At 32.1% G+C, this 14,470-nt stretch overlaps 2 protein-coding genes and 1 long non-coding RNA gene across 6 annotated transcripts; 2 read left to right on the forward strand and 1 right to left on the reverse strand.

Moving 5' to 3' along the window:
• Nucleotides 1-3,218: 3,218 nt before the first annotated feature.
• Nucleotides 3,219-4,160, reverse strand: LOC108194202 (protein IDA-LIKE 2). The gene has a single exon (XM_017361124.2). It carries the CDS (start codon nt 3,805-3,807, stop codon nt 3,574-3,576), a length of 234 nt encoding a protein of 77 aa, XP_017216613.1. The 5' UTR covers nt 3,808-4,160; the 3' UTR covers nt 3,219-3,573.
• Nucleotides 4,161-7,962: 3,802 nt separating this feature from the next.
• LOC108195982 (uncharacterized) lies at nt 7,963-10,423 on the forward strand. 4 transcript variants are annotated; one of them, XR_010291518.1, is made up of 6 exons: nt 7,963-8,321; nt 8,742-9,027; nt 9,416-9,546; nt 9,659-9,733; nt 9,833-9,881; nt 10,011-10,423. It is a non-coding gene; the product is annotated as an uncharacterized LOC108195982 (long non-coding RNA). The 4 variants fall into 4 exon arrangements; XR_001801700.2 differs by having other exon boundaries at nt 9,462-9,546; XR_010291517.1 differs by having other exon boundaries at nt 8,588-9,546.
• A 2,976-nt stretch (nt 10,424-13,399) lies between these two features.
• LOC135147649 (uncharacterized) lies at nt 13,400-14,014 on the forward strand. The gene is made up of 2 exons (XM_064080831.1): nt 13,400-13,537; nt 13,643-14,014. The coding sequence occupies exons 1-2, from the start codon at nt 13,400-13,402 to the stop codon at nt 14,012-14,014; spliced, it is 510 nt and encodes a 169-aa protein (XP_063936901.1).
• The last annotated feature ends 456 nt before the right edge of the window (nt 14,015-14,470 follow it).

A 14,470-nucleotide genomic window follows, 5' to 3' on the forward strand; every position in this document is an offset into this window, starting at 1 on the left:
GAAAAGAACAAAACCAAAGAATTTGAAACCTGAGCATTTGGAAAAGAATTTAAAGGAAATCAGAATTTTAAAACTTTCTTGGACATATGGAATTCTTTCACAATGGTAATCACCGATTAATGAGTGTTCAGAGTAGCTTTCATTTGAAATAAAAGGATGATTGGGAGCCCAATACGATCAAATGAACTAAGTGTTGCGTGTCCAAATTAAGACACTACTAAAGGTTGTTAACCTTCTTGTAATTACAACACACACAAGTGATGGCGTCCCATCCAACTCCTATCACACAGATAGGTATACCTTGTGTCCCCTATAATTAGGGTTGTTCATCCCAATCAGATTGAAGAAATATCAAAGAAGATTTATCTCAAAGATTTGCTTTTGAATCGTTATTTCACAACTTGGACAACTTTGATCTATCATAATTATTTCTCAACACACTTCTTCCAAGGAATGCGAGCAATGCATTCTTTAATCACAAATCAAGGATTTTCAGTAAATATAATCATAAATAGGATCAAATATGGGTTGATCTCTTAGGATTATTAGGTTGGGATCATCATTGTGGTATATATATTTATTCCAATTCTCGAGTATTATGCATCACGAAAGATTTTGTAATATAAAAGAAATATTGATTATTAGAAACAGTCACTTCCGAACAAAGGAAGGACTCAAGATACCCTATAAACTTCTCAGTTCTCAAAGTGAGATTTGATGTCAACTTGAGCCAAAACAGTGTGAAACGTAATATTATTCATAAATAGCGTATTCTACAGATCTTCTACTCAAGCAACGGGGTCTCCCTTGTAACATGTTGCGGTCTGCGAAGTCTTAAACCTTTGATCTCCTTCTATATTTTTTTTTTCCCTCCATTCTCAACTTGCAGCATTTCTTTCTTCACAAAAGGTTTCTTCAACAACATTATCGTATATTAATATTAAGAAAATATTCACATATGGAAAAAAATTGACTGTTTATACTAATATTTTATAATATAGAAAAATATTGTACAAACAAAAACTTTCAAAAGTGAATATAACGATCAATATAATTTAATATCATATTTTTTTTAATTAATAAAAAACCATAATAATAGGATATTAAGCTTATAAATAATTAAATTATAATTATATGGTCGCCCGTGCTTCGCACGGTTATAGGCTAGTACAGTTAATAAATTAAGTGGTTAATTGGATAGTCCTTCCGTCAGCAATACTATGATTGTGATTAGACCACCATCAGAATTTCACAAGAAAAAGATCTCTCTATCTATCATCAGATTCATCGCCGTGACTTGTAGATCACTTCACTTATACCAGCTGCTTTGACTTTTGTCCTTGCTATAACAAATAGTAAATAAATATTTTGTTACGTACTGTACTGTAATCTCTATTAGGCATAAAAATATAATTTTATTAAACGTACTTTCAAGTACTTCTTCTGTTTCAATTTATATATTTACTTTCAAAAAAAAAAAGTTTGTTTCAAATTAGTTGTGCAATTCAACTTTTAATACAAAATCATATTTCTAAAGTCAATTCTACATCACATATCTCTTATTTATATTTCCTAGATCAACCTCATACCACATATTATGATCATTTAATGCAATTAATTTGTAAACATCCACTTTTCTTAAACTGTGTGATTTTTTGAAAGTGGACATCTAATTTAAAACGGAGAAAGTACATAATATATATGAATAAATATTCTCTAAAATTTACTTAACAATTTAAATAACCAACACTCCTACCATTTTAAACTAGTGGAGTTTTGACCTTTATTACCCTCAAATTGATTCAACTAACTGAATTTCATAAATTATTTTCATATAAATTTAAGAATATGAAAAAATACATTCGGAAGCAAATATATGCACAATTTTAACAATGTACTTTTTTGTTATATAATATAGAGATATTATCTATATTTATGTAATTGACTTTTTCCGATGGTACTATCACAAATTATTGAATTCTATTTCTAATAACCATGTACTTATGATTTTTCACATATAATACATAAAATTTAGTATAACTGATTTGAGACTGTAAAATAAATCATATATTTGAAATTTTTGTAAAAAAATACAAGAAATAGGCTTTTAAATCATATAAATCGGAGTCAAACTAAATGAGATATAAATGATTTAAGTTCGATTATTAAGTTTAAATAAATCCACTCAATATATATAACTCCGATTTATATGATTGGAAGGTCTATTTCATGTATTTTTTAACAAGGATTTCAAATATACGATTTATTTTACAATATGAAATCATTTCTATTAAATTTTACATAACATGAGGATATTATATCATACGTACAAGGTTACTAAAGATAAGTCAAAAATATGATACTACAATCGGCAAAAGCCAACTTCACGAGTGCAGCAAAGAGAATATCATGATAATATATAAAAATATCATTAAAAGTTAGACCAATTCGATAAAATCACTCTAAATAATCAAGCCGTGGTGAGTAGGAAGAGTTTTGGATTCCAGGTAGGTAAATCCAAGAAATAAAAGTTAGAACACCAAATTTGAAAAACAAGCAAGTGCAGTGCACTCTTATGTAGCTTTAACAAACCAAACAAATTAAAACGTTTTGCTCATTTTCTGTTTATTCCTCCTTGAAGCAAACCGCTATTGACCTTCCAGAATTTTTTATTGTCTTCTTTGAAAACTTATCCACATGCGCACACAACATTGCCACAAAGACGATCCAGCAAAAGCTAGGGTTTCATACTTTTTACATTATTTTAACTCATTATTCGTCTTGTTACATTACTTTTACTGTTTAACCCGTGATGACACACTAATACTAAAAATGTCATCTCATTTTTGTGATCCATAACATTGCATACATTTTTGTGTTATTAGGCAAAATAGCTTTTAATCTGAAATTTAAAAAGATAAATCTTCAGTTAATTATGGCAAAGTTACAATTTGATATAAAATTTAGTCCCGACTCTATAAAAAAATTTCCAATAAATAATCAGATCGAGCTGCCTGTGTCTTAAGTTCGTTTAAACTAATAAAACAGAAAAACTAAATAAAAATTGTTGAACGAGAAGTTGGTGTAGTTAATTAATCACAGCTGTGAAAAGTTAAAAAAAGATGTATAGAATAAGCATAGTCATTATAAGTTAACCTTATAATGAAGCAAATAATGATCGTACTGTAAATTATTAGTGTAACAGTAAAAGAAGAATAAGCAGAGGAAACAGAGATTAGAACTACTGGTCATGAATTGATTACAGCAGAGGCACACCAAAAAAGACTTAACAACTTTTTCACTAATCACTCTCCATCATTATAGAGTAATTAACACAAACCTTAAAAGTTAAGGACCTCTGCAAAAACCTTGTTAATAACAATATTTCAAGAAGCACCAAAAATGTAAATGACACCAAAATCCATTTATACACTCTTCATTGTAGTTGATGGATAATCTATAAGAAGTTACAAGAACTAAAAAAACATACCATAAATAAATAATTAATTAACACTATATAATACATGCCAACTTTTGGTAGCAAGTAGTTTGTGAAGGAAGCTCTTGAAATGGTCATGGAGAATTCCAGCTTTCAAGGCCAATGTCATTGTGTCTTCTTGAAGGACCTGAGAATGGGATGGGCATTCTTCTTGGCATGTTGTTTAAGAAGTGGCCTGAGTTGGGTCTTGCCTTAGGATTGAATATGTTGCTGTTTGTTCTTGAAGCTTCAGCACTGATCATCACAATGAACCAAACATGGAGAAGTATGAGCAGAAACCTTGAGCTTCTTGTGTCATTTTTCCTCATCTTTTAGAAATTTATGTTGGTTTTGAGAATTGAGTAGGGGAGAAGTGAAAAGAGTTTAGAAGAAGAAATGTGAGGTATGGTGAGTAGTTAAAAGAAGATGCTTGTGTAGATTTGACTGAGTCATTTGGGGAATTGGGAGTGTTGGATTGTGAGAGGAGGTTTAGTAATGTTTGTTGGATGGTAAGAGATAGTGAAAGAGAGTTGTTTTGAATGGGTCATAAGAGGAGGGAGAGGACAAGGATGGGGAGTATAAAAGAAATGAAGAAAGTGAATATTTCAAAGTTTTGGCTCTCTTGTCAATTGCTAGAAAAGGAAGTATAAATGAGAGCTGGAGGGCAGAAAGTAAGGGATGTGGGTTATGTCAATGTTTTCTCTTTTTTGCCGAGTAGCATAGCTTATATATATGCCAATGTTGGTTTTTAAAAGTCATGTATATTAAATGAGGGTAGCATTTGCAAACTATTCCCCAAGACAATATTTATTAGAATTTATCGTTGACAGGAGTATTAGTTTTTTTATTCATTTTAAATAATACTCCTTGTGACGTTTTGATTTTTGACAGATATTTTTAAGTGTTTTGACTTAGTGTTTATAATCAATATTTTTTTTTTAAAAAAGTCTTTGAATCAAAATAGGTAATATAAATTTTAACTAATAAAATTATTTATTAAAAATAATAATATTTATTATCCGGACACCGATTTAACAAAAAAAAATTGTTTGAGATACATTGAGTTATTAATTATTTGCATTTGCATGTGGAGTCTAAAATGGTAATGATGCATGTATTTTTATACACAAGCATATGGGGGAGGAGTGTTTAACAGTAGACCTAGAGCCTCTTTAATGTATATATATGAAAAGACACTGTTCTGTTAGTAGACTCAGTGTGGAACACTTGCTTGCTCCTTTGTACTGATGTACACTACTGTTTAACAATGTCCAGACACATGTTCATTCTCTTTCTCTCCTCTGTTGATATTTATTATATTTATGTGTTATGTGTTTCAGTGTATAAATCACTTGCACTGTTTGAAAAGAAGGAATACAAAATATAAAGTGATGGATGGATGATTGAGAAGATGGTCTTTTTAATGTTGTAAAACGTTGGTGATAATAAATGTGCAAGGGAGAGAGAAATGGGGAGAGAGAGAGAGATTACATGATCCATGTTTAAGGGGATGATAATTTAGATGAAAAAAGAGATTTGTTTAAGTGGTGATGACTGGGGGCAGATTGATGGAGCAGGTTCTTTGCTCTTTAGTTTGTGAAGTGATGATAATGATGATGATGTTGAAGAGGAATGGGTCATACAAAGAAACCAAGAGGCCAGCCAGTCTCTTTGTTTATAGCTTAGAGTGTATGTTAATGCTACCCCACACTACAACAAAACTGGCATCACACGACACTAGTCAGACAACGGACGCTGGAAAAAGTGTTGGCCGAAACAAAGACACAACACTTTATTTTCGTCCTCGAAAAACTATTGTCCAACACCTACAACCTACAACGGTTTAAAAAGTGTTGTCTAGTAAATTCAATCAGACAACGGTATCTTAACTGTGATATTGTGTAATGATGCACGTTAGACAACTGTTTTTAGAGCCGATGTGTGAAGAAACTTCAGACAATATTTCAAGAAACCGTTGTTGTAATTAGACAAGTGTTTTATTTGTTGTGTTGTTTACGAGCCGTTTAAACAAGGGTTCCATACAGTGTTGTGTGACCAGGAAGCTAACATACAAGTGTTTTTGTTACCATCGTAGCATGGCCTTATAGACAAGCCTTTAACTAATAAAACGTTGTCTGACTGAATGACTTTTAAGATAATAAACGTACATAAGAGAGTGCAAACATTCAAAAGTCCTAACCAAAATAATAACAAAATAGTCAATTTCTTCGTAGTCATAGGTTTTTCTTGCATTAGATCACGAATTGACAAGGGAATTGCGAATTTTTAACTCATAAAAATGAAAACTTATTATACAACAGTTTCCTTCCCATAAACTGTTGTATACACTACTTTTCTACAACGGGTTTTCCCCGAAGCGTTGTTTGAGCTTATTTTAGACAATGAGTCTCTTACAACGGTATAACTTCCGTAACAGTTGTGTCATTTTCAATGATACAACATAGGTGCGTATAAAAACCGTTGTCTGTTAGACACTAAAGTACAAAAAATACCTTTTTACAATAAGACAAAATTCACGTTTGACTAGTATTGTTAAAAAATCATATAAAATAAACATAAAAAAAATTTGATTTTTTTATACATGACTAATACTGTTAGATCTCGACATCCGTACGGTTAGATCATCGAAACAAATATTTATAAATTAATACAGAGCTAATCTTATATATAATAGAGATTCTATCAAGTACTTTCTAGATTGTAAACATAAAAACAATACTAATACTTACGTCCGAACTACAAAATTATTTTGGTATTACAAATGAATAATACATACTTGCATATATGCATAATATAAATATATTTATAAAGACAAAGAGTATAGAAACAAGAATTGATCAAGGAAATGCGAATTTTTAACTCATAAAAATGAAAACTTATTATATAACGGTTTTCTTCCCATAAACCGTTGTCTACATTACTTTTTATACAACGGATTTTCCCTAAAGCGTTGTTTTAGCCTAATTTAGACAATGGATTCTCTTACAACGGTATAACTTCCGTAACAGTTGTGTCATTTTCAATGATACAACATAGGTGCGTATAAAAACCGTTGTATGTTTGACACTAGAGGACAAAAAATACCTTTTCACAATAAGACAAAATTTACGTTTGATTAGTATTGTTAAAAAACAAACAAAATAAACATAAATTTATTATATTTTTTTTATACATGACTAATATTGTTAGTTCTCGACATCCGTACCGTCTGATCATCGAAAAAATATATTTATAAATCAATATAGAGCTAATCTTATACATAACAAAGATTCTATCCAGTACTTTCTAAATTGTAAACGTAAAACACATACTAATACTTACGTCCGAAGTACAAAATTGTCTTGTTATTACAAATGAACAATACATATTTGCATATGTGCATAATATAAATATATTTTTTAATACAAAGAGTACAAAAAAATGAATTGATTAAGAAAATGTGAATATTTAACTCATAAAAATAAAAATATATTATACAACAGTTTCTTTCCCCATAAACCGTTGTATACACTAGTTTTCTACAACGGGTTTTCCCCGAAGCGTTGTTTGAGCCTAATTTAGATAATGGATTATCTTACAACGGTATAACTTGCGTAACAGTTGTGTCATTTTCAATGATACAACATAGGTGCGTATAAAAACCGTTGTGTGTTAGACACTACAAGACAAAAAATACCTTTTTATAATAAGACAAAATTCACGTTTGACTAGTATTGTTAAAAAATCATATAAATTAAACATAAAAAATTTTGATTTTTTTTATACATGACTAATAATGTTAGATCTCGACATCCGTACGGTTAGATCATCGAAACAAATATTTATAAATTAATACAGAGCTAATCTTATACATAACAGAGATTCTATCAAGTACTTATTAAATTGTAAACATAAAACACATACTAATATTTACGTCCGAAATACAAAATAGTCTTGGTATTACAAATGAATAATATATATTTGTATATATGGATAATATAATTGTTAGATTAAAAATATAAAAATATGAATTGATCAAGGATACGAGAATATTTAACTCTTCAGAAAAAAATTATTTATTATACAACAATTACTAGGACACAAAATGACAAAAATTACCTTTTTATTGTTGAAAAAAAATGTAAGATTATTTTTTTAATTTTCTTATATTCTACATCAACAAGTACTAAGATCAATTATTTTATTTATTCCACACAATAATCCTACTATATTTTTATTAAAAAATCATATAAGATAATTGATAAAATATTTATTTTTTATATCACTAAATTATTATATATTTAAAATTATATCATTTATGATATTTTGATAATCAACTACAAATAAATACTTAAAAATTCATTCTTTTCAAAATTTAACTGTACAATATAATAAAATATAATATTTTTATTATTTGTAATACAATTTTTTATCTCAACTTTGGAGATAAGCCATTTCATTTCCCCACATAATTTTTAGTTTCCCCCCTTCAACCTTAACCCAAATTTTGGTTTCCCCCTTTTTTCTCTCTGTATCTTTCTTCTTCTGCACCTTCTTTGTATCTTTCTTCTTTATCTTCCGTTTCTCTCTTCTCTTCTCCTTTCTCTCTGGCGTTCTAACTCTATTCTCTTGTCTCTCTCCAATAATCTCTCTCTCTCTCTCTCTCTCTCTCTCTCTTTTGTCCGGCTCTCTCTTCTCTGCTCTCTCCCTGTGTCTCTTCGCTTTATCCTCTTTTTGTTTGTGATTAGGTTTTTGGCTTGCTTGGTAAGTGCGGTGTGTTGATTCTCTGAAGCACCTAAAGGAGAACTAGGATTTGATTCGCATCCTCATTCCGTTTTTGCAGGTCCAAACCCTAGATTCTCAATTTATATTTTTTTAATCAATTGCATATTGAGTATGAATGTGTCACTAATTGTTCCCCACGCTTGCCAAATGATCTGTTGTGACTTGTGTTCTATTTGGCCTGGTACTTTTTCTATCAAATGGGAGGATCTGTTTTAGTAATAAAGACATCTATGGTTATAGTTAATACATATTTTGTTTATGACTATAAAAGGGCAATATTTTATATTTTAACAGAAAATTTGCAATAATTATTTGTCCTTGCAGATTTTGTGGTTTATCTTGGGGATGTCATTACAGCCAACAACATACCAATCTTTACTTTTATCATCTTCTCTTTTCTTTTGTCTTTTGGTCTTGTTTTACCTGTCAAGTTCTTTTTGTATATTAGCTTTACACATTATGTTTTCCCATTTCTCAGAGCAAGAATAGATGCAATGAGTTGCAACTCAGCAGATTAGAGCCTGCAACATTGCAGCCAAGGAATAAGTGAGACACTACTCACAAGAGATCAGTACTATTTTGATGATTATATGCAGCTGGCTGGAGAAAAAAGTGAAGTAAGCAAGGAAGGTTTATTAAGTTTTTACAGAAGCCAAGCAGCTCCAATGGCCACAGCTTTCTCTTTGCCACATGACCTCTTTAACAACATCAGTCCCTTTGCAAACTATGCAAATGCAGTGCTAGAAGAATCTGATTTCTTTAAGGTACACATTTTATAAATTTGTATGTATAGATATATCACTTTAACTGTTATTCTTGCGTTTTAGCAGCTTTTAATGTAGCATGTTCATAATTTTGGTTTTGTGGCACAACCCTATTGTGTTTCAACTCTAGTCATATAGCATGCTCTTATTTTTTGTTGGTGTATACCAAAATCCATACTCACATTCTTTTCCTACCAGTATATCATGTTTATAAATGTGGGCTTGTAGCATCCTAGCACTACTTAATTTCCAGCTCCTATTGTTGCCTCTGATGCTTATAGTCTAATACTACTTGGTAGCTCCAACTTTGATTAAATTTATTTTATTTATTGACCAAAGAGATAAAAGTAAAGATTGATATATTGGTGGCTGTAATGCCATTTTACAGTGTATGTTTGTTACTTTGTGTTTTGGCATTGCATTTTATTCTCTAGGTTGCAAGCTCGATATGTGCTCCTCGTGGTGAGCAGTTAATCAAAGATTGATGGCCCCATAACATGCCCTCCATGGGACCTTCTGGTTGGTTTCTTCCAGTGTAGCTGCTCATTCATCATATCATAAATGTACAATTATTCCAGAGAAGTTTTATACTGAGGTTTACTGAATTTCACTTTCCCCTGATTGGTGCTAGATTCTTAAGACGGAAACTTGTGTAGAGGGTGTACGATAGCGTTCTTTGTATTGGTCTCAAGGCTTACGCCCGATTGTATGTTTGCATCAGCTTGATATATAGAGATAACATCTTGGGATTCTTTACGTTCTGTTAATAATTTCCACTTTACTAAACACTGGTTCTTTGCTGCAGACATGAGTCTCACTTCACTAAATATGCTGACTAGGAAGGCATCATGCAGGTTGACATCTTTCTTGCAACCTAATTCTTATACTGTCTCTCCTTTTATGGTTTCTTCTCATTTTAAGTTCATACTATGACGCTCCTCCCTCTAACTTGTGTCCTTGCTCAATCCCTTTTGCTCTTACAGTCCGTCATGCCCTGACAAAAATTTGTGGCTATGCTTTGCAAGACATACGGGTTATAGTGGATATGGAACCTTGACCCGAGGATCTAAAATTTTTGAGTTAACCAAGGATCCCTTCTCAGTAAAATCGTGGATTTGGATGGAAGATGGCCATAAACACATTGAATTCTACTCCCTATATGTAGAACTGAAGTTTTATACAATGATCAAAACCCAGTCTCAGATATTTTTGAAAATTCAACAAGTTAGAAGCAAGGTATAAATCCATATCTTTGTGGGATTGAATTGTTGGTTGAAAAGTGAATATTAGTTGGTTAATATAATTAGTTGGTGGATATATGTTGGTGGTTATTGGTTGGTTATTGGTTTGTACTTGGTTGGTTGTAATGTTGGTAATGAAAACTTTTGTTTTCCAATTTTTGGCATTGTTAATTATATTGTCTAGCCTAGCTTATTTGGATCATGGAAAACCATTGTCGATTTTACTTTTAACTAATGGGACCCGTAAAGAACCATTGTTACAAGTTGCATAATACAATAATCACTCTGATAAAACCATTGTCTATGACATTTTTAGCTAATGAGACAACATTATACAATGGCCACTGTGATAAAAAGTATTGTCTCACAAAACTTAGACAATGACTCTTTGTTATTAAACCATTGTCCAAACAAACGACTTACAAGAGTAATGAAACAAAAACAATTGTCTCGAAATTTAAAAGACAACAAAGTGGATGAAGAAAACAATTGTCTCAAGCCCGACAAACAACACAATATTAAGAATAAAATCGTTGTCTAAGACATATACAAATAAGTAAATGTAGTCACAAACCATTGTCTGAAGCAATTTTACTCGAGCATCTGAAAATAAAAATCATTGTAGATTAGCTTTCACACAATTGTTCTAATATATAGACTATTGTTATATGGAGCCTTACACAAATGGCCCTTTCTCTAAGACCGTTGTGCAAGCTAGTAAAACACGAGCCGTTATCATGCATGAATTCTTGTCTGAGACTCTTACTAACAAGTGAGTAAAACGATAAACTGTTGTAGAAACTCCTAACAACAACACAAATCGAAAATATGACTGTTGTTGTGAAATGTTTATAACAACATCTTGTAAAATGATTCCGTTGTTGTTTCTGGATATAACACAACACGCAGCTAAACATAAACCGATGTCTTTCATTATCTCACACAACGGTTCGTACCGTTGTCTGAGGCGCGTATCAGACGGCATCGCAATAGACCACGGTTTTCTTGGGTATCAGACAACGGGCAAAAACCGTTGTGTGATGCTGTTTTTGTTGTAGTGCCACTTCTAGTATTCTGACAAACGTTGCGACAAAGTGTCCTACTTACGGCCGCTAACATGGGATTCTAATAAATTAGTAATATTCTACATTTCTTTTTAATTAGTGCCTTCTAAGAGCAAGTTCAATAGGTTACCTATCCTATTATTTATAAATAAATAATATAAAATAATGAGTTATAGTACGTCTTGCTGATTTAGGTAATCTATTTTTAGTGTCAACTACAATAGTAATCTCTATATTTGTTCTCCTAAGATTATTTTAATAATAAATTTGAGAGAGAGAAGGGGAAAAGTAGAGAATAGACAAAGAAAGAAGGAGAGAGATGATTATTTTATTCATAAATACTAAATAGGTAATGGTTAGGAGTTACTTATAAATAGGTAATGGCTAGAAGAATTAAACTGATAACACTAAGATAGTGTTGAGTGCATTTTTTTGACACATTACTTAAATGTGAGTTTAGAACATCATATAGTTAATCTATTGGACTTGCTCTAACATCTTAATTATATAAATATCGGAGTTAACATATGGATAAGCTATCAACAGCTTTTCTGGATAGTGGATCCTCCGGTTTTCAACGAAAGTACAGTATATACTTTCGTTTCTAATCACTTGTTCAACCACTTTTCAAAAGTAACCAGTTTTTTTTCGAGTTTTCAAAACTAACCAGTCTAAATGAGGCGAGAAAGAGCGACCCGAACGGCAACACTTTCTCCAGCAGGGGTCGCTCTTTGAAAAAGCGACCCAAGCTTGAAAATACCCCATTGGGGTCGCTCTTTGAAAAAGCGACCCAAGCTTGAAAATACCCCCATTGGGGTCGCGTTTTCAAAGAGCGACCCAAGCTCTTTGATCCCTACCTCCTCCCAGGCAGCCTCACAAACTTTAAATTTATTATAAAAAAATTCAAAAATCGGAAAATTCTTATATATTATTTATATTATAATATTTTATAATATTATTTATATAATGATATAATATAAAAATATTTTATATTATATAGTGATACATTATTTGTGATACATTATATTTTATATTATTATTTATATTTTATAATTTTTTGTAAAGAGTGTGAAAAAAATTTAAAACGTATGGTCAAATCATCTGTTTGCAATTATGATTTTTTGAAAAGTGTGCATCATCTGTTTGCACTTATGAGCTCGTTTAAAGTCATGCAATTATGTGTTTTTAAACAGTGTGCAATAGCTTTTTTCGTATTGTCACATCCTCACATTTAACACATAGTGCAGCATGCAATAATATCAATGGATTTATGCAGTAGCTTGTCCAGAGAATCATTCATTACTTTATTGCTCATTGATAGATTGACTGCATACCAATAAGTGGACACAAAAATTGCATGCACTATTGAAGCACAGTGGTTAACTTTGAAATTCGTCCTTAAAAGCTAAAGCATTTGAAATTCGTCCTTAAAAGTCTCAATTTAATTTAACGGTTATATAATATAAAATATATAATGTAAATAATAAATATATATATATAAATTAAAGATTGAAATATATATATATATATATATATATATTTATTTATATATATATATTATATATATGTGTGTATATATGTATATTATTTAATGTATTTTTCTAAAGAGTGTGAAAAAAATTTAAAACGTATGGTCAAATCATCTGTTTGCAATTATGATTTTTTTGAAAGTGTGCATCATCTGTTTGCAATTATGAGCTCGTTTAAAGTCATGCAATTATGAGTTTTTGAACAGTGTGCATCAGCTTTTTTTGTATGGTCACATCCCTCACATTTAACACATAGTGCAACATGCAATAATATCAATGGATTTATGCAGTAGCTTGTCCAGAGAATCATTCATTACTTTATTGCTCATTGATAGATTGACTGCAAACCAATAAGTGGACACAAAAATTGCATGCACTATTGAAGCACAGTGGTTAACTTTGAAATTCGTCCTTAAAAGCTGAAGCATTTGTGGTTGCCTATCCACAAAACCATCATCACTTGAAAAAACCTCATTGGCAAGCTATCAGAAAACCAAAACCACCAAAAGCAAACCACTCCAAAAAAACCAAAACAAAGATGGACGGTTACGTAAACGTCAATTTCTTCTGGGGAGGTAAAATCATAAAACAAGATAACGATGTTCTCTACACCTTAGATCCGAAAGAAATGATGTATGTGAAATTGAGCAGCTCACTTGAAGAACTACGAGATATGGTGTTCGGGTTGATGCATATAAGTAGGCATCATTGGGATGTCAAGCTTAGTGTGAAATATCCTCGAATCGGGGTTAGTAACCTCGTTTCGGGGTTCTTTGTGTAGTCTGTTAAATCGGACGACGATGTTCGTAGGATGTTAAGTATCCCCGAGAGATTTCACTTGGGTGGAGACGTATCATTGTTTATCGAGGCCGAGAGTATTGCTCAACCCAGCCAACACTATGGAGGCGAGTATGGGGGGAACTATGGACAAACCGGACAAACCGCTGCAGGTGGCCAAGTTTCAAATTATGTTGAAAACTACGGTTGGAGTTTTGGAGGCGATTATGGGGGAAACTATGGACAAAGTCAGGGCATGCAAGGGTGGTCTAGCGGCTACAACTACGGGACGATTGGAGAGTATGGTGGTGGCTCGAGTAATACGGGTCGTTTTGTTGTTGAAGAGGTTGTGGACGAGGACGATTTGAGTGGTTGATACACATACAAGCAACTAAACAAACACAAAATTCACTCATCACTTAAGCTGAAAATGGATAAGGGCAAGGCACCAATGGATAAGGGGAAAGCACCAATGACCCCCGGCTGCGAAAAACGCCTCAAACAGCAACAAGATAGGAGACAACCGGAGCTTGTGTTGGGAGGGATGCGCAACAACCGAAGCAACCAACAACCTAAACCAGCTCCTAAAAGCAAGGCACCACCGGTCGTGCAACAAAAGAAAACTCGGCCACCGTTGGGACGGATGCGCACTGACTTTGACATCAAGAAAATGATAGAGGAGACGAGAGAAGAGAGACGTCTCGAGGTTGAACATCAAAAGAACGTGAAGAGGTGGAACAAACTCTTCCGTTATATTTGCAGGTATGTTTAGGAGGATTAGAAGGGGCAAAGATTGGGTGATGACGGAGGCGGAAGATGATATCCATAACAG

The sequence above is a fragment of the Daucus carota genome, chromosome 1 (genome assembly GCF_001625215.2).
Source record: "Daucus carota subsp. sativus chromosome 1, DH1 v3.0, whole genome shotgun sequence".
Lineage (NCBI taxonomy): Eukaryota > Viridiplantae > Streptophyta > Magnoliopsida > Apiales > Apiaceae > Daucus > Daucus carota.

Coding starts and splice junctions, on each gene's coding strand:
- LOC108194202 (XM_017361124.2), bottom strand. CDS start 3,807: ATGAGGAAAAATGACACAAGAAGCTCAAGGTTTCTGCTCATACTTCTC.
- LOC135147649 (XM_064080831.1), top strand. CDS start 13,400: ATGGACGGTTACGTAAACGTCAATTTCTTCTGGGGAGGTAAAATCATA. Junction 13,538..13,642: donor TTGAAGAACTACGAGATATG/GTGTTCGGGTTG, acceptor TTCTTTGTGTAG/TCTGTTAAATCGGACGACGA.